A 20,736-nucleotide genomic window follows, 5' to 3' on the forward strand; every position below is an offset into this window, starting at 1 on the left:
AAATCAGCAGCATGTTTGCATGGTGGTTGGTAAGTGTTGTCTGCTTCATGCTGCCCCTTTTTTCTGAACACAGCACAATTTGGAATCGTAGAATTGGGGATGAAAGTTTCTGAAGCAGAGAGGGTGGAACCAGGCAGCAGCTGCTCTATGTAGCATTCTAGTCTCCAAATCCGGTGGAGCCATAAAGAAATTAACACTGCTTGAAGCAGCATTCCCTTTACCACTGTGTATTCTATTACATCCCTAGGCCCTCCACAGAATGTGTCTAGATTTGTAGCTTTTCTTCTACACAAATCCTCAGGTTCTTATGGGTTTGAAGACTATCTGCTGTCCCCTTGTCTCACTCCCAAATAAAAATGCAGCAATAACTGCAGACTTTACAAAAACGAGGAGTCGTGTGGCCCTTTATGGTACATCTACAGAGAAGATCGACCCTCCGGAGGTCAATCTTCTAGTGTTTGATTTTAGCATGTCTAGTGTAGACCCCCAAATCGAATGCAGAGGGCAGCCCCCAGTGGTGTCCTTTACTCCTCATTCTGTGAGGAGTAGGGGAAGCTGACAGGAGTGTGTACTGTCATTGGCCTCCTGCAATGTAGATGCTGCGGCAGCTTGGCTTAAGGTAAACCAAATCCAGCTATGCATTTTGTAGACTAGGCCTTAGAGACTAAGAGTACGTCTACACTTGCACCCTAGTTCCAACTAGGGATGCAAATGTAGGTGACCGAAATTGCTAATGAAGCAAGGATTTAAATATCCCACGCTACATTAGCATAATCTTGCCCACACGCTATTCCGATCGCCAGCTGATTTGAACCAGGAAGTGGGCTCTGGGCTGCATTAGTTCGAATCAAACCCCTTGGTTAGAACTAACGTTACTCTTCAATTTTTTGAGGAGTAACTCCTCATTTTTTTGTTCGAATCAGCTGGCAATCGAAATAGCGCGCTGGTGAGATTATGTTAATGAAGCGCAGGATATTTAAATCCTCGCTTCATTAGCAATTTTGGTCATCTACATTTGCGTCCCTAGTTTGAACTAGGGTGCAAGTGTAGACGTGCCCTAACAAATTTATTAGGAAGGTTCGGAGGTAGCCAAGTTAGTCTATACAGGATAAATGTAAAAGACAACCAAAGGCCTGGTAGCACTTTACAGACTAACAAAACATGTATATGGTATCATGAGCTTTCGTGGGCACAGTCCACTTCTTCAGATGACCGGAGTTTTATTAGGGTTTCTAAGATGCCACCGGACTCATTGTTTTTGCAGATACAGACAAATTTGACTACTCCTCTGAGAAGTCTGCAGATTTTTTTAAGTGTACCCAGGAGCATTTTGTGGAAAAGGAGCACTCAGCCTTTCAAAATTAGAGATGGAAAAAACCCACCTATCTATCTATTATACAAAATGGGCTGAAGTCTACGTGGTGGCACCTACATACCACCTGGGGTCTCTGTAAGCCTGAGAGATCTATACATTCTATATTCAGGCTATGCAAAGGGATAAAGATCTTTGTTATTATAAAAAAACATGTGCCCTAGACTACACTCACTTTATTGTTACAACAAAAATACCTGCAAAAAAAGTATCTAAGCACCTCACAAAAATTAATGAGTTAATTCGCAAAATGCCCCTGAAAGGAAGGATAGTAGCCCTTTTTTACAAATGGGGAAACAGAGACTCAGAAATATTAAATGACTTCTACATGAAAGCTATCCCAGAGTTCTGAACAGAACCCAAGTCATTTGGCTTCAACAGCCTCTTCCATTCCTGTATCTCAGCCATAAAACTATCTCATCTTGCTTAGCTGTATCTGTTACACAGAGGTGCCTTGTGTCTATGCTGGTATGCATTTTTGTATGGCATATGTGTTCCCTATGGTTTGATATATGTGTGTATTAGTTTGTCATCAAATTTTGTCAACTTTCAGTTTGTTAAATGAAAAAGTAGATCAGTATTAGCTCTGCAACATGGTAACTTTAGCAATCAGAAAATTTCATACTCGATATAAAGTTATATATCCAGGTTTTTATTCTGCTTAGTGTGAGAATATATACTATTACAAGTGTTTGATGGTGGGTGGGTATGCTAGTCTCTTGGTTCATGGCATATTTTCTGTTGTGGTGTGCTCAGTTTTGTGAACTGTGTCTGGGTATTGTACTTGTTTCGGTGTATTGTATGTGCATGTTTGTTCTGAATTGTATATGTATTGTGTATGTTTTGTGTATCATTTGTTCTGGGTAATCTTTGTGCTTCTTTGGGTATATTATAAATGTAATGTTTTGGGAATTTGTGCTGGTATTGTGTGGCTATTTTGTATCGACCAGTGTATGCATCTATGTATCTCATGTGGATTATGTTTGGGTATTGTGTATGATTACATGTATTGTGTGTTTCATGTCTGGCGGTTGTGTGTGTTTTCTATGTGTAGTATCTGGGTCATATTTAGGTGCGGCATATTATGTGTGTGTTGTGTATTGTTAGGTGCACTGTCTGGACCTGTTGTGTATGGCTGTGTATATTGTGTGTGTTGGGTATTACTGTGGGCTCTATCCGAATGTTGTATGGGTTCTGAATTGTTATGGGTCACACCTGGGTGCTGCCTATTGCTATGTGTACCGGGGTGGGTCATATCTGCAAGTTGTGCAGATTGTGTATTGCTATGTGTATGGTGTGGTTGTGAGCCATGTGTAGGTGTGATGTGGGTTGTGTATCATGTGGGTCATGTCTAGGTGTTGTGTATTATGTGTGTGGGTTTTATACTATGTGGACCATGCCTGTTGCTGTGGAGTGGTTATCGGTGGCATGGGCCATGCTTGTAGATGTGTGAGGTGGTTATATTGTCAATGTTGGCTATGCCATAGCTGCGTAGGGTGGTTGTGGATGGCCTACGCTATGCCTATAGCAGCGTGGAGTGGTTGTGGGCTATGCCTATTGAGGTGTGGGGTGGCTGTGGGTAGCATGGGTCATGCTTATATCAGTGTAGGGTGGCTGTGGGCGGCATGGGCCATGCCTGAAGTTGTACGGGGTGGCTATGGGCTGTGGCTGTCGCGGTGCAGGGTGGCTGTGGGCCGTGGCTGTCGCGGTGCAGGGTGGCTGTGGGCCGTGGCTGTCGCGGTGCGGGGTGGCCGTGGGCGGTATGTGGCCATGCCCGGGGCTGTACCCGCTCCGTTTAGAGCCGCAGGGTGCCGCCTGTGGCAGGTTTCCTCGTGGGGACCGGGGGAGCGGACAAAGGCGCTCCCGGCTGAGGCGCTGCCGAACGGCCGCGGCCCCCTGTGCTGCTACCGCCGTTCCGGAGGCCGCGCGGCGCGGGCAGCCTCGAGCGCACAATGACACCGGCACGGCTGGCAGGGCGCAGGGAGCTCGGCTCAGGCCCTGGCGCCGCCACCAGCCGTGGCCGGTGACACCTGCCTTCCGGCAGCGGCCCCTCCTCTCAGGCAGCCTCAGCCGGCGCCGCGGCCAAGCAAGGGTTAAGCTTGTGGCTGTTCCAGCAGCCGCGGAGGGATATGAAGCCGGAGCCTTGAACGTGGTGCTGCGGCTCCGCGAGCAAAAAAAATGTCTGCCTAGGGGAGCCCACAAGTTCCTTCCAGCGGGGGGCGGGGGTGGCCGGCTCTGCCTCCCAGCCAGCGGCCCGGCTCAGCCGCTCGCCCCTGCTGGGCTCGGTAGTCGCCGCGTGGAAGGAGGTAAATTTGGGCGGGGAGGGAGAAGTTGAGAGAGAATGGGGTGTGGGGGCTGCGCTAGGGGGCAGGGGCCCGAGGAGGGGCAGTGGGTCGAGGTGGGGGGCAGAGAGAGTGCAGTAGGCCGCGGGAGGGCGAAGGGGGCCACTGGGGACAGGGACAGAGGTGGGGGGCAGTGGGGGCAGGGGCCGCGCTGGAGGACAGGCGGGGCTGTAGTGGCGGTCAGAGGGGCTGAGGAGCCGCTGGGGGTAGGGAGACTCTAGAGGGGCTGCGCTGGGGGCTGAGGGGCGGGAGCAGGAGCTCTGTGCGGGGTAGGAGTTCCTCTGGGTCTGTTCTCTCAGTCTTGCTGCGGGCAGGAGACCTCCGGCTCGTGCTCTAGACGGCCCTGGTCTCTGTGCCAGGAAAGGAAGCGCCCCCGCTGCGGGCGCTTCGGAGAGGACCGGAGCCCTGAGCACTCGTTAAACTCGGAGGGGCCGGGAATGCGGCACCGTGTCCCGTCACACGCCAGGCTGCTCGGCGCAGGGAAAAGAGCGAGCCCCCAGCGCCACCTCGCCTGGCCGCTGCTGCACTTTGTGTGCGCGTTTGCGGGGCCAGGACACATCACTGATTTCAGAGACTGTTTATTGTTTGCAGCAGCTTCGGGGCTCCGGAGGTAGTTACAGCAAATTGTGTGTGTGGATAAAGCACATTATCCCTCTCTGGAAAGCAATAACAATGCTCAGGCAGACATGGCTCTGCTGAGGCACATCCATAGCCCAACTTGTCAGCTCTATTGTTGCGAAAACAGTGAGTCACTTAATCCTTCTCTAATTGTCCAGCTTTTCCTCGGTGTATTTCTCTGTTTATGCCTTTTACTGGCCCAGGGCGGTCTAACTCCTGTCACTTCAGACTCACTAGTATATGTGTTGCCCGAGGTGGAGCAGAAATTGAATGAGGGGAGAGAAGAAAGGAGGCAGAGGAAACTTAAGGAGAGTTGGCTAGTTTGAGAAGCTGCTGCTTGCTGATCTCATCCGTGTGTGCTCTGTTAAAGTGAGCTTTTCCCTTAGCATTTCCCCTCCCCCCCACATCAGAGTGAGGGATGCGAACGCTGCTTGAGCCCCCTTCTTTGTTAGGGACAGATCTGTCTGCACGGAGTGGTGTAGGCACCATACCAATGCTAAAGTGCTGCGTGTCTCTTTCCCTCCCTGTGTCTTAGGACTTAATTGAAGTGGATGAAGATGAATCCTCAGCAGCAGCGGATGGCCGCTATAGGAACCGACAAGGAACTCAGTGACCTGCTGGACTTCAGTGCGGTAGGATATTCTTCGAGGTCTTCTTATGCCTTCTCCACGGTAAAGCGAACTGAGAAGTAGGGGCGGCAGCCTGCAGGGCTTGGTTGGGTCCGACTCAGCCAATGTGGACACCTGAACTTTGATGTAATGTCTAGACTTCGAGATTTAATACTCTAATAGCAGCTGGGTCTTCTGGTTTAACTGGTTAAAAATTGGGCGGACCCAGGGATGGAATAATCTAACAATTAATCTTTGTTAAACCCGTGCATGCAACTGATAGTTTGTGTGGGGGGGTTTCTTGTTCCTTTAAATAAATGTAACTTGCTTTTGCCTTTAAAGCTCCAAGATTCTCAGTTGATACTTTGTTATACAATCTTGGATTGGAAATTATCTGTAAAGTATTTTCTGATTGATTTTTTTCACACTTTTTTTTTCAAAATGCATATTTAAAAACAAAGAAAAATAGTGTCTTGCAAATTGGCTACTAATTACATTTATCCAGTGTCTTTAGATGGCATAAAATAACAAGCTGTATATTTTGAGCAGTAACATGATGTATTAGAATAGACTTTAAATTACTGTAATCATCTCTGGTTTCGCTATTTACATTGCTTGCTTTCACAAACAGTAGAGACTTTAGTAGCATTAGTGAAACTGCAAAAAGCATTCTAGATTATTTCTTTTATAGTACTTCTGAATCTGTCTTAAAGCCTGTTTTTTGGCAGAAAAATAGATTGATGATCTCGTATCTTTAGCCCACAGACAAGATTTATAAAATGGGTTTTGTTGTTAACTTAAACATCTGGGTTTTTTTTTTGTTTTGTTTTGCAGATGTTTTCCCCACCTGTTAATAGTGGGAAAACCAGACCAACTACATTAGGAAGCAGTCAGTTCAGTGGGTCAGGTAAGTTGCTGTTGAGAAATCTAAAATTCAAGTCACTGAATTTAGGCATTTTAGCATAGTTTATGTATGCATTTGAATCTTGCAGTTAAACACATGTTAAATTTGACATCAAAATAATTGAAGATGCCTTATTTTGACTGATTTTTATTATAAAAGGCCTATAGTTGTCTTTCATTATAGCTTAACATGCAGTTTGTTCAGTTCAGTCATTGGAACGTTAACTATCTCTAGTTCTGATACTCAAGTTGGATTTGATACATGTTGGGTTCAGAATGTCCATTTCTTGCTTTTTGTTTCACTTTTGCTAAATTTGAGCTAAGTCTTGGAACATACTATTTTAACATGTTACTCATGATATCTTAATAATACGTCAAATAAATCCTGAAAAACTTGTGAATTTATTTTAAATAGTCATTCTTATGCAAATGGTCAATGATACATTGAATACTTTAGAAAATAGAGTGAAATAACTTGATAAATCAGTGGAAAAATTATGCACATATGTTTATGTATTTGTTATGTTCTAGTGCGTAAGTCTGACTTTTCTAATAGCTGCATTATGTTGATATTGCAGAGCCTCTGGCCAGTGGAAAAGTGTCTCTTTTCTCCTCTAATTAGTACCAAAATATACAGTGTATGGGATTTAAAAAAAAAAAAAAAACCTATGTTGTAAATACTTAATTTTTAAAGCCCTCTAGTTTGGCTTCTACAAAGAAAAGAGGCAAGATAAATCAGGATGCATATGTCAACATATTTATCACAACATTATACACTTTTAAACAGTGAAGGGGAAAATGGTGCTTTTTTGTTGTCTTCTTCTTTCTCGTTCACAAAGTTCTCTGGAACATGTTTTGGGACAGGAAATTATAGTTTCCTGGTGCTCTGAATTCCTCGGAGATACGAGTCTCCCTCATTTAAGCTTTGTCAATGCTGTTATGAAAGCCAGCAAATATTTTAAAAAAACCGTGGAATTTATTTTACTACTCTGTATCTCTTTTGTTTTTTACTGAGAGTAGCTGCTCTGTATGTTGTCAGTTTTCAGAATGTTGAGGACAAACCTGTAATATCTCTAAGATCAACTGTATAAAAATTTTCATACTGCATAGTGCTCAGAAATAATAATTAAAAAATACTATTTACTCATTCAGTAATTCAGTAGTGATATTTTTGGTTTTTAATTATTTTGTTTATCTTGTAAGATTAAAATGTTTTTATTTAGTGTTTTTTATTTTCAACAAATGAATGGTAACTTTGAAGGACACCAAGTAAATAAACAATGAAATATTTCTTTAAATATATACAGGCTACATTACTGCTTATTTGGTACACTGTTGGAGTTGCCAGAGAAGTCTAGAGATATTAATGGCAATATTGAAAAATAGAATTCTTGTTTAAATTTTTTTTCTATTATTATCTTGGATGATTTTAAACTAGAAGATGGGGACCACTCAATATATCCACAACATCTTGAGAGTGAATGAAATTCTAAAAACAAAATAAACACAGAATAACCTAGTCTCAGAAGAAAATATTTTCAGAAATTTCCAGATCTATATGGGACTTTGATTTAGTTGTAAGAATGGCCATATTCCAATAGTCAGACCAATATTCCATCTAGCCCGGTATCCTCTCTTCTGTCAGGGTGCATCTACACTGCACCATAAGTTGAAATAGGCAGGACCAAGCTCCGTCTACACCATCCCTGACAGATGTCTATCTAACCTGTTCTTAAATATCTCCAAAGAGGGAGATTCCACCACCTCCCTTGAACATCAAGCTATTGCTTAGGCTATTCCGATGCAAGAATAATATTTGATAACACTTAACCAGATATGTTTTAATTCACAGTGTTTCTGGTTGTACACAGTATGTGGTTATAGAGTCTCAGTTCATCACTTCAAGGCAATCTCTTATATAGATTCTGTGTTCCTTGTACTGTTACAGTGACCTTAGCCTTGACCTAGACGGATTACTCTGTGCAGGAGTAAGAGGTGACGAACTCTGTATTAGCTCAGTTCCGGGACACTGTTAGGTATAATAGAGATGCTTTTTTTAGATGATTGACAGAGTAAAAGTAGTACAAGTATTTATTTCTGATTACACAAATTGCATATCTTATTTCAAAATTGCTTAGTTTGTAATTTGGTGCTGTGTAGACAGCGCCAAATTTTGAAATAATCTGCTATTCCGAGATGTCCTTCACTCCTTGTGGAATGAGGTTTACAGGGACGTCAGAATAGCGAGCCCGTTATATTTCAAAATAATGGGTTTGTTGTTAAAACGTGGATCCCAAAATAGTGCTGCAGTGTAGATGTAGCCTCAGTGGCCAGCTTACTGTAACAAGCAATGAGGATGAGTATTTTAATAGTAGTACAGGGATTGGTATACTGTATGTTTGTGAAATAGTTCTTTCTTACAAACTGTCAGGTGAATCTCTCTAAAAAATCTGCATCTTACAAATTTAGCTAAGAAGAATTTGTTGTAAAATTAAAATTTTACATGGTCAGGTGTCTAGATAATATTTAGTCTTGCCTTGAATGCAGGGGACTGGACTACAAGACCTCTTGAGGTCCTTCCTGTGTGTCCTTCTTTAAATTTAAGAGAGGTGCAAAGTGGTACAGGGGATCCAGGGAAGGACAAGGAGGTATTTTTTTTTTGTTTCCCCTTCTCCTTAGTTTGCTTTTTCAGGATACATACAATGTCAAACAATAAATCTTGAGTGGTCAATATAAATATTAAAACATACCATTCAGCTCTTCATGATTCTGTTTCCAGGCCTGCTTCTACATACTGATTCCCCCAGAAAAGAGAGAACACAATAGGGTTTAACCAGAAAGATACCCTTCCCCCAAATAATATTGGTAGCTTGGATTTTTGTTGTTGGGAATCTTGATCTGTTCTGATGTGACATCACAGAGATACTGTGCATGAGAGAATGCATTATGGCTGTTTCTCAAGCTTCATCCTCAACAGAAGTGTACTCCCCCAAGAGAAGGATAATGAGATATTATAGAATCATAGGACTGGAAGGGACCTCGAGAGGTCATCGAGTCCAGCCCCCCACCCTCAAGGCAGGACCAAGCTCCGTCTACACCATCCCTGACAGATGTCTATCTAACCTGTTCTTAAATATCTCCAAAGAGGGAGATTCCACCACCTCCCTTGAACATCAAGCTATTGCTTAGGCTATTCCGATGCAAGAATAATATTTGATAACACTTAACCAGATATGTTTTAATTCACAGTGTTTCTGGTTGTACACAGTATGTGGTTATAGAGTCTCAGTTCATCACTTCAAGGCAATCTCTTATATAGATTCTGTGTTCCTTGTACTGTTACAGTGACCTTAGCCTTGACCTAGACGGATTACTCTGTGCAGGAGTAAGAGGTGACGAACTCTGTATTAGCTCAGTTCCGGGACACTGTTAGGTATAATAGAGATGCTTTTTTCAGATGATTGACAGAGTAAAAGTAGTACAAGTATTTATTTCTGATACCCAGGTTTAATTCTGCATTGTGAGTTTGATTAAATTTCAAGAATATTTTGTAGCTTGTAGAGTAAATGATGTTTGCACACTTTGTTTTTTTTTAATAAATACTATAGAGATCAAATAAAAAAAAACAGGAAAAGAAAATATTAAAGTGTTTACCCCTTAAAGGCATTCAGTCCCAAAAAATATATTGGGCATAGATTTGTAAAACAGTGCTGCTTTTTTTTTAACCATGGAGGATGTAGTTTTGTCTGTTTTTTAAAGGTTTGCTCATTTTTTACTTAATACACAGAATTTGAGATTATTTGACTTCCAATGATTGTGTTTGCAATTATGCTTTTGTGGATTATTTTTGTGAAGATGGTATTTCACAGTTTTTTTCTATTTTAAAAATAATTAGCTTTATCTCCTTTTTTTCCAGTGTCCTGTCTTAACCAGGCAAGAGTGGTGTTTGTTTATTAAAACATTTCTTAAATTTCCAGTTAAAATCTGCTAGAATCAGAGACAAACATCCCTATTTATGTACCTGCAAAGCTTTTACTGGCACTTTCAAGTTACAGTCCTAGAAAATGTAAAAGAGAAGGGTGGGGGAAATGTTTGCCCATTAACAACCAAATCAACTGACATAGCAAACTAACAAATTCCTAAAAATGAAGGAGTGCCTCTTTGTTTTTCACAATTTTTGGCTTCTCTAGGTGATGTGGATGTCAAGGTGCAAGTTGCCGATCTTTCGCAGCAAGCATGATCTGATTTAATATAGCTGTGTTTGTCATCTGTTAATTACAAAATTACATCTGTAATGAATATAATAAAAATAAGCCAGTCAGGGTATTGTGACTGAAATATTTTTTTGGGAGAAAGGTACCATAGACATGAATATTGTGCTTTAGTGTGTGAGACGCTAAGGTTGGGTCTACAAAACAGGGTTATGTGGGCCTAAATCGGCTTACTCAGTGCTAACTCTTAAGTACTGACACCACTATATTTTTCCCTCAGTGTAAGTCACCTAGTACACTGACCTAATAATTCAGCTTCCATGAAAAGTATAGCATTTAGCTGGATATAGTTAGGTCTATCCAAGATGTGTGAAAGCATTGTGAACCCCATACACTGCTCTATTTAAGTCCGTGTAAGCGCTCCTTGTGCACCACCTTAAATTGACTTAATTTTGTAGAGTAGACGAGGACTTAAGGTGTTTAGGAATTGAAGAATTAAACTGCTTGGTGGTAATGTGGTATTTATGGATTTATAGGGTCAGAGTATTATTTTATTTTGGGAGGGTGCGAGAGTTTACTTTTTAAATTTTAATCCTCTGTGAATGAAAGCTACAGGTAAAATTAGTGAATTTGATACATCATGGTATTTTATGACAATGAATCCTGTAACGTGTTGATAATGATAGGAATCAATATATTAGACAAGTATTCTGACACAAAATACGAATTATAGATTTAAATTGCAAAAATACCTTGCTTTTGGTGCCTCCTACTAACATAAAACATCTTTCCTTCTTCACCCATGGCTTCTCTTCCTTCCTCTGTGTTGCTCTTATCTACAATATATTTGAGAGAGTTTGTGCTTCTGCGTGTCCATCTGTCTGAGAGTCCATTTGTTCAAGAACTCCTTATAGTAAGGCCTAGGACCATTAGATTTGGTATGCAACTTCCTCTTATCCTAATTTAAAGCAAGATTTGGGTTTTGTTGTGCCAGGACAGTGGGATGTGAATGGAAAGGAATTGTTTTTCATCTAACAGAAAGGGAGGGGTGTGATAGCGGATATACTCACGAATGACTGCAGGGGGGCAACAAGCACAGAGAACAGTTGTACCTCAGAATGATCACAGGGTGGCAGCAAGGGAGCAGTGGCTCTGCCCTGGGCCCTTCTTCCCCTCTAACCCTGACTTCTGCAAAAAAACAAACAACCCCACACACTACAATCCTAATGCCCTGAGCCCCCCACATCTCCAAATCCCTGTCATGACTCTTGCATCCCCTGCCCTAAAGGACCCAAGAACTGCTAGGTAAGTCTTCTAGTTCTCTTTGTGCAGTTTCCAAGGTGAAAACTGCTTACATTGCCGAGGACACTCTGTACTAGAATTTAATTTTTGTAATTAAAAATGTTTCTATGAATGAATTAACTCTGTCAGTGACAGCAGAAAGCATTACTTCAGAATGTAGTAAGATGAGTAGCTAGAGGCCTTTGAAACACGTGCATAAAACTATATGCCCAAATTGGTGTCCACACTGTTCGTGCACACAGAAACCTCTTTCCGCCCAAATCAGGTCTGTGACCAATACTGTTTTCCTGCTTTAGTCCAAATGCCTGTTTGTATTCTCACAGCAAACACGTACTCGAGCATTTACCCTTACTACCCCTTAGCATGTTAGTCAACTAGTTTTTAAAGGGAGTGGCTTGGCATAACCAACCAACTATGAGCCTTACCCAAAGCCTGATGTAGTAGAAGAAAAGCTTCCCACACATTTTCATGTTCTTCAAATCAAACCCTATGTGTTTAAATTGAATGTGCATAGAAATTTATTGCATGCAGTAGATATTTTGGTCTTGCAGATACAGTTAAATAAATAGACAATTCCACCAATTAGTAAAACTCTGTGGGAATGAATTGTATCTTCCAGGTGACTTGCAAGTATCTCCTTTGATACTTAGCAATTCTTCATACAAGGTTCAGGAGATAATCTCCTATGTGGAGGTACATTAGTTAGTTCATATTATATCTTGAAGAGGAAAATAATGATTTTTTTTTTGCAAGCCAAACTCTATCTTTTAGTATCAATAAGTATGTTTGAGGAGTGAAATAAATGGGCTATATTTCATTTATACATCAAGAATTTATTATTCTTAACCTTTTGTGCTACAGTCTTTAGGAACAGAACTTGAATTCTTAAGGAGAATCAGTAACCATGTCTTCCTCCTTGTCCATATACATATAGTGCAATAATCTCCATGTTTCCTAAATTGTCAGAGTTGACAGGTTATCCCATGTAGATCAATAATTCAACCCTAAAATGATAAACATGCCAGCCCATGACAATCATTATCTTATAGATAAAATGAAGAGGTGAACTAAGATCTTATATTTTGGGAATTTGATAAATATTCATATTTTTAGTTGACCAAAATACTTGGTGATTATGTGTATTTTTGGTGAGTTGATTGAAGGCAGGTAAGTTGAATGAATGTGTTCTGTACATCCAATATCTAGGGTTGCACATGAATGAAAACCTTAGATTATATACGTGTTGCTTATTTAATATCTAGCAGATTTGACTGGCATTGCTCAGCTCCTTAACTTATTTTTTTAAATAAATGGAAAATGTACATGCTTGATTGAAATTATGGTATTTTTGAAGAAAATACAGTGTTATTTTTATGAAGTTAATTATAGTATCTTTTTTTTTTTAATGGGAATTCCATCAAGTGTGTGTGGGTTTTCTTCTTCTTCTTCTTCTTCTTCATCCCTATAAACTTCTATCGTTTGGTGTGTTTTAACAAAAAAGGTTATAGTCATTTTGGTTTCCAAGAACATAGTCTTCTAGTTTTTAGACTATTAGCATTTAGCTGTGCCAAACGAGAACACTACTCCAGATTTTTTTTAAGGTTTATTGAGAATCAATTCTATTCCAGGTTCCTCCTATTTTTCTGGCTCACTTTGGTTCAGTCTCCTTCAACATTCGTTCAGTTGTGCCCCTTTTGAGGATTGTACTTGATTTGGTGATTGTCTCTTTCCTATGCATTTGTTTTTTAATGAGAAGCAATCTCATTTCAGGCACATTCTCTTTTCTCAGCACAATCAAACCCTTACATTGCTTTAAGTTATGATAAGAGGAAGCTGTATACTGAATTTGGTGGCGCTAGCTTTTACTGTTTAGGAGGATTTCTTGATCAAACACACACATAGACAAACTCTCTAAAATATATAGTAGATTGGGAATACATACAGGAATGTATAAAATGTTTTTAAATCCAGAAGCAGGCAAAAATTACCTGATGGTTCACCTTGGGCCTGCTGAACATGGGTTCACAAAACTTCTTATGAATGTGGTAGGAATTCTGGTCTTTTTTGGTCTTTTTTTTGTCTTGACCTTTTCCAACCTGAATACAGTGTCCCTATGCCTAGATCTAGATGATGGAGAAGGTGTGACCTGGGATCCTAACACCCATCCAATTTAGAATTGATGTTTGAGGATTTCATTCTGCCCAGCATCCCTGACTCTGCTTGGAGAGCTATCAAGAAGACTCACTGGAGTTGAATTAGGGGCACACTGACTGGTTGCCCCAGATGTTTCTTGAATTTGGAAGATATGGGGCAAAGCATAGGTCTATTTTCTGGCTGCTGCTAGAAGATAGTAATGATGGCATGGGTTGGTTAGGGTGGTTACATATGGCTGGTTAAGGTAAAGAAGTACTCCTGGAAGAATTCTGTACATATACAGAATTCATGTGTCCTTTAGAGTTTTTTTTTGTTTTTAAGTTCCAATTTTTGCCTACCAGAGCCACTGTGGTGCTAGTACAGCCAACATCATGATTGCAGCAGGCTGTTTAGGTGCCATAGCGGCCTCTGATGGGCAAAAAGCAAAACTGCATCATGTCTTGATCATAATGTATTTTCTGTTTGGAGGTGGGGAGGATTGTATAGGCACACAATAGCAGAGAATTCCCCCAGGAATTCTTCACTGTACCTGACCTATGGAGCTGGGTTAGGACAGAGTGGAACACGGAGTTGCTGTGTGTGTGTGTCACACATTGAAGTTCAGAGTGGCTAGATGAGGGAACAGCCTGGGGTGTGGACTGAGGAGCTAGACAGATAACAGTGTTAAGCTAGGACTGGGTGTCTTGTTATAGACTTATTTGCTGCCTGATACTTTGAAATACATTAACAAAATAATTTAAATGGATTATATTGTGTTATTTTGTGTTATTTTGACACACACAAATTTGCAGAATTTGTAATTTTTGGTGCGGAATTCCTCCAGAAATAAAAGGGGCAGAGGGTTCAATTGTGGGGGCAAATAGAAGGAACAGCACATCTATTTTTATGAAAGCAGAATTTCTCTTGTACGAAAATGTCTTGTAGTTTCATAAAGTACTTGAGGCTTTTGTGAACCTTTAGGAATGCCATCTGGTTTTGGTTTGTGGAACTTGTGCAGGGTGAAACTTGTATGGGTATGTAGCATAGCCCTAGTTATAAAGCTTGCTATAGGTTGGTACATGAAGTAGTCACTGAAAATGAAAACCATGCTGAAACTGTATTTAGATGTGTGAATGACTTTTCATTAGGCTTGCATGACTAAGACTGCCCTTCAGAAGTCATAAAGGTTACCATACCAACTAATAAAGCATAATACGGTGTAACTCCTTGACCAGATAACTAGATCTTCACTACTCACTCCTTGTAGGTGGTTTAGCTTTTGAAAAAGTAGCTCCCCCCATCCTCCACTCACACGGTGTTGAAGTCTGAGCCTTGTGTCAGAAGGTTGTGTGTGTGTGTGTGTGTGTGTGTGTAATGACTTCTTTGTCTCCTGAATATGTATCTTTAGAATATAATAGCACTGTCTTCACTTTAGATACATTCTTTGCAAAAACTGAAAAAAAACTTATCAAGTGCATCTGTCACAGTTCAAGCCAATTGTGCCTGTATTTTTCTTTTATAGTCCGGCAAAGGTACCTATTCTAGACTTCTGGCTTCTCAAACTGTCACCTCTTTTGGGCGGAGACTGCATCACATTCTTCCCGACTGGGGTATTTCCAGACTGCGCAGCTCCCTGCCTATACTGTGAACTCCCCTCCCCCAAAGTCCACTTGTCTAAGTATGCTTTGCTTTTCTCCTCAGAAGCAATAAAAAGTGTAATTGCTAGAGTTAAGCTACCATATAGTTCTTTCTCAGGGATCGTATTTATTCTTAAGATAAAAGAATTACAGAGAAAACATATTTTTAAAAAACCCCTCCTACATATTCTACTAATGTTATCCCAGATGGCCCTCTAGCTCTGAAAGTGTTCTGGTTGGTGAGTAGTTCTTCAAACCCTAAATGGGGGATTTCCTTGTAGTCACAAGTTCATCACTGCTTGAAGTTAGAGTAAGCACATTCGTAAGTAAATCAGTTAATCCTTTTGTACAGTTTCTGTTTGAATGTTTTTCATAGAAGATCAGCAGACAGAAGGTCTTCCCCTCAGGGTGAGGCTTTAGAGGTTGAGTTTGTAGGTGGGAGCTGGCAATCCTCTCATCCAAAGTACTGTCTTGAAATTTCATTTCACACATATTGACCCAAAAAATCGTTTGTCTGTTTCTTTGTTCAACATAGTTTTTTGAAGCCTACAATATTTCCCAAGGATTGCATTAATCCTGTCTTCCTCCTAAATAAGTTTAATGGAATCTCACAATAACACGTACACATTGTCATTTGAATACAATGAACTGAAATACTTAAACTTAATTTAATAAGGTTAACGTTAATAACTTCTGTCCAGGAAGTTGCCATAACTGTCACAGCATTGACCTGTAAATTATTCTCTTGTTAGTCAGAACAAGGCACATTAGCTTCTATTAGATGGCCCGCATGCAACCCCCAGATGGCACCGGTATAAATTTACCCTATTCCCAGTGAATAAAACCAAGTGTGGGAAGGTATATAGCAGTCTTGCAAACAAATCCAGACCCCTCTTCGTGTCCTCCTAACTGCCCCTGTGTGACTTAATGTGTGAAAGACCTTCACATAAGAACATCACACTGGGTCAGACCAAAGGATCATCTGGCTCAGTGTGCTGTCTTCCAACAGTGGTCAATGCCAGGGGCTTGAGGGGGAATGAACAGAACAGCTAATTATCAAGGGATTCATTTCCAGCTTCTGGGAAGCAGAGGCTAGGGACATCATCCCTGTACATCCTGATTAATGGCCATCGATCGTTCATAGCCCCATGAACTTACGTAGTTCTTTTATGGCCCTGTTACGGTTTTGGCCTTCAGAACATCCTCTAGCAAAGAGTTTCACAGGTTGACTGTGCATTGTGAAAGGAAGTACAGGCAGTCCCCGGGTTACGTACAAGATAGGGACTGTAGGTTTGTTCTTAAGTTGAATCTGTATGTAAGTCGGAACTGGCGTCCAGATTCAGCTGCTGCTTCCTGTAGTCAGCACTGGTCAGTTTCAGCAGAAGCCGACTTGGGGATTCCTGGGGCAGAGCAGCTGGGGTGCTGCTGGGTTGCTCCAGTAGCGCCGCTCCTCGGTGCTACTGGACCAACCCAGCAGCACCCCAGCTGCTCTGCCCCAGGCGTCCTGATTCAGCCGCTGCTGGTCAGTTTCAGCAGCGGCTGAATCAGGACGCCTGGGGCAGAGCAGCTGGGGTGCTGCTGGGTTGGTCCAGTAGCACCCAGAGCGGCGCTGCGGGACCAACCGGCAGCGCCCCAGCTGCTCTGCCACAGGCATCTGGAGAAAAGCCTAGTCAGCTGGGGGGGGGGGGGTACTAGCTGCGCCCCCTCTCCCCCCACCCCAGCACCCCCCCGCCACCCCAGCAGACCAGGAAGACGCGGGAGGCGGACCGAGACGCACCACGGTCCCGCCACCTGGGTCCTCTGCGGCTTTGCTCCCAGTCTTCCTGGTCTGCCAGGGAGACTGGGAGCAAAGCCTCTGAGGACGCCAGCAGTGGGACAGCCGCGGGGCGTCTGGGCTGTCCCGCTGCCGGCTTCCCCGAGGCTTTGTCTCGCTGCCCGAGCTCTTCCGGGTTGTAATCTACTCGCCACGGGCAAGTAGATTACATTATTTGTCGAGCCCTGATTATAGGCATAGTTCAGATTGTTTTCCACTGTGAATTACTTTGCATTTATCAACATTGAATTTCATCTGTCATTTTATTGCCTAATCACCCAGTTTTTTGAGATCCTTTTGTAACTCTTGGCAGTCTGCTTTGGACCTAACTATATTGAGTACTTCTGTATCATTTGCAAATTATGCCACCTCACTGTTTACCCTTTTACCAGTGTCATTTCTTTATGCTTTATAGAATGAAGTTCTGGGAATCCATTAGGATTTGCAGCTCCACTGTTAGGATGAACTTGAACTGAAATGTCAGCTAGAATTCTCCTCTAAACTTTTTTCTGGTATGTTGTAACTTAATTGCAGATAAAAAGTTCCAAGAGTGTTGAGTGGCTCTTGATATTTTTTTTTAAAGTTATTGACAAGGGTGTATAGGGAAGAATGTGATGTCTATGAAAAGTTTGAGAGTTCTGTTCTCCCAGGCATTTTTCTGGTGTAATCTGTGAAGAAGTATTGGTACCTTCTTCAGAAGAAATAGACCAGAAGCTGGGGATAAAATGGGAGAGGGATCATATTGAGGTAAAACATAGAATAAATCAGCAGCTCAAAATCACTTCCAGTCTTTAGGACTTGGTTGTTCTCTTTTAAAGAAAAGTATATGAGAGATTCTGATATATCTCTGCATGCTGTTACGGTAGTACATTTATGTTATCACTATCTTTTACTTATTACAAAGCTTTAGTTGCATGTGTGACCTGTGACAATATTTCTTGGTCTGCAATTCTGTTAGAAGGGTTCCATGTTATGGCTATCTGCTTAAATAGCTTTTCTCTCTTGTCTGTTGTAGAGATGTAAAATCCTGTTTAATTGGTTAACAGGTTAAAAAAGTCAGAGCAGTTCCCCACCTGTGCCTGGTAAGCCTCATCTGTTAAGGGCAAGGCTTACCGGTTAACCGTTCACATTCCTAGTTAATTGTTTTTTGTTCAGACTGACAGAGAAATGATTAAGTACAGATGTAACCTAAACAAACATAACAACGTGGCTTCATATAATGCCAACTAAAGTTTGTTTTAAACTATGGTATCCATTATGTGAACGTTTTTCTTTCCTACATTAGTAAATTTCATTGTATTTTAATTATTTACCAAATGTCTATTCCATATAGCATGGATTGTTAGTTTTAATATTTCTATCTTAAATTAGGAATGTAATAGTGTTATCTAACTGATAACCTATAAGCTTTTGTTTAATGCTGTAGACTACATGCATTCCCGCCTCCTCCCCCGCCCCTCAGTAAATTTTTTAGCAAGCTGGTCAGCAGCCCAGCTCAGTCCTGGCTTCCAATGGATCCAGGACCTACCCCTGCTGCGAGTTGGAATTTAAAATGTATTAGGAGCCAGGTGGGCAGGCAGCCTGTCTCCATTCCAGCTTGCACTGGGTCTGAGAGCTCAGAACCCCACCCGCCCCAGACAGGGGATGCTGCCACCCTGCACTGCTGCTTCTTTATCAGAGGCAGCAGCACAGGGCAACAGGTAGCCAGTCCGCGAGGAGAACTGGTTTTTAAATGGGCTCCCCTCACGGATCAGCTCCCGCTTGTCACCCTATGCTGCTGCCTCTGATACTGAGGCAGCAGTGTGGAGTGGTAGGGGGCTCTCCAGGAGTGGGGCCAGAGTGCACAAGCTACTGCCCCCACCCTTGGAAACTATAGACTAGTCGTCTAACTGATAAGAATGCATGAAGTGAATTGACTATTCAATTAACCGATATTTAACATTCTTATCTTAAACAATGTATGTTTGTACATTCTACTGAATTGTACACAGTTGATGAATCCAAAGACCTTACACACTACTAAAAGAATATAATGCTCTAGATTAGTGCTGGTGGGTTTTTATTTTTTAAGTGGAAAGATGTGTTTTGTAATTGGAGTTGCTACCTAGCTCCTTTAGTGTCGTGTGTGTGAGAAGTCTTCTACTATAAGGGATTTTGAAGCAGTGGTCTCTACAATCTGTCTTCAGAGCTTTCTCAGAACACTTACCTTGCAAGCTACATCTGCTAAATCTCCTTCTGCCTTTTTGAGATCTGTCATTACAGATGTAGTAGAGAAATGGTTCATACCATTTGGAGGATAGCAGTTAAGAGCAGAGGTAGTTTGAAAATCCCCCAATGCATTACACATCATTCTAGAGTTAGGAGATCTGCATGGAGAAATGAGCTTTAAATAGTTCTCGGACTATAAATTGTAATATTATTTCTGAGGTAGACGGTATTACCATGTGTTGTGTTTATTAGCATTGGCACAGTGAGCACTAGCTCGTGTTCCAGTTGCAAAAACCAGAAGCTAGTTTGTTACTCCAAGACAAGTAAATCTCTCTCCTTTCTGCTCACCTCACTTACCTTGATAGGTCTGCATCAAAATGTAGTTGATTTTGCTGTGCAGTGTTTGGTACTTTCTTAATTTTGAAAAATCCTGTTTGAAGGACTATTCATAGAGTTTTAAAACTCTACAAGAGGCTACATGAAGTAGAAGATGTGATCAGTGTGGTGAACTTGATAAGGTTTTCAAATCTGTAATCTTTCTCAAAATAAACAATTCATTTTTAAGACTTTTGTGGGCATAAGTTCTTACTGCCTGAAAGTTCAGTTTCAAGAAGTGTGTTTAGTCAATAAAATGTATTCTTTAAGATTATCAGAGGCTGCCTTAAACCAAAATTTCAGACCTGCTGTATTAGCACTTCTTGAAGCATATATTAATAATAATTAGTGCCTCTATTTTATGCTCTTCTGTGAAAGAAAAATCAGGTAAATGAAAAGCAAATGCTTTTTTGTGCAGCATTTCTATCTTAATTAGAATTCCAGATTACAATACAATACCATAGTTGGGTTGAAAGGGATTGGATACCTTTATAATTAGTATTTGTAACTAACGATGTTAAGATCTGAGAAATCACATAAATTTTTCAGAGTACTGGATGGTCATTGGAGGGGTATGAAGGGATCCATTAACAGTGCCACTGCTGCACTTGGCAGATGACTAGTTGACTTTGATATGGTACTACTTAAGTTGCTAGTTTTGCTGAATATATCGACCTGGATATTTGTGGATTGTCTTGGTGCTCTAAGTGCCACAATCCATTATTTATTGATGGTTGTGGGGGACAGGTTTGTTTCAATTATATGATTCTACGATGAGATAATTGGTAATTTGATGACTTGAATGCAGGCTTTGTGTTTTTGCATTTGTAAAAACAAAGCTGTGTTTGTAAACATAACATTAAAACATAAAGGACATTTTTTTTGGTGAAGATGTTAACTGAATACAAGAAAGATGAGAAAAAGAATCTCTTGTTACATTTATAATGTAGCACTGTTATCATTGGATTATCAAGCTACTAAATGTACCCAATATTTAGGATTTTGCATTATTTTTTTTATGTATAAGAAATCTGACAAGTTTGAGAGCCTGTTGAAGTAGGCAAACATTATTTTTGACACTTTGCTTAGAGAACATCTTGGATGTCTACATTAGTTAGTTTGGGGAATAACTTTAAGATGTCGTGGTTTTTTTGGTTTTTTTTTAAACGGAAGTGTTTGGGGGAATTTCCTAAAAGTACTTATGTTACTTGTGA

The 20,736-nt window shown here is 41.1% G+C and overlaps 1 protein-coding gene across 3 annotated transcripts in view; it reads left to right on the top strand.

Moving 5' to 3' along the window:
- The first annotated feature begins 3,515 nt into the window (after positions 1-3,515).
- The window catches only part of TCF12 (transcription factor 12), a 350,291-nt gene continuing 333,070 nt past the window's right edge, over positions 3,516-20,736 (top strand). The window contains exons 1-3 of one of the 3 annotated variants that reach the window (XM_075897314.1): positions 3,516-3,678; positions 4,868-5,003; positions 5,775-5,847. In XM_075897314.1, coding sequence (XP_075753429.1) covers positions 4,884-5,003; positions 5,775-5,847 — 193 coding nt within the window. In that variant the 5' untranslated portion in view covers positions 3,516-3,678; positions 4,868-4,883. The remainder of the gene's footprint in view (positions 3,679-4,867; positions 5,004-5,774; positions 5,848-20,736) is intronic. The other 2 variants (XM_075897315.1, XM_075897316.1) reach the window with 2 other exon arrangements.

This window comes from Pelodiscus sinensis, chromosome 14 (assembly GCF_049634645.1).
Source record: "Pelodiscus sinensis isolate JC-2024 chromosome 14, ASM4963464v1, whole genome shotgun sequence".
Classification (NCBI taxonomy): domain Eukaryota; kingdom Metazoa; phylum Chordata; order Testudines; family Trionychidae; genus Pelodiscus; species Pelodiscus sinensis.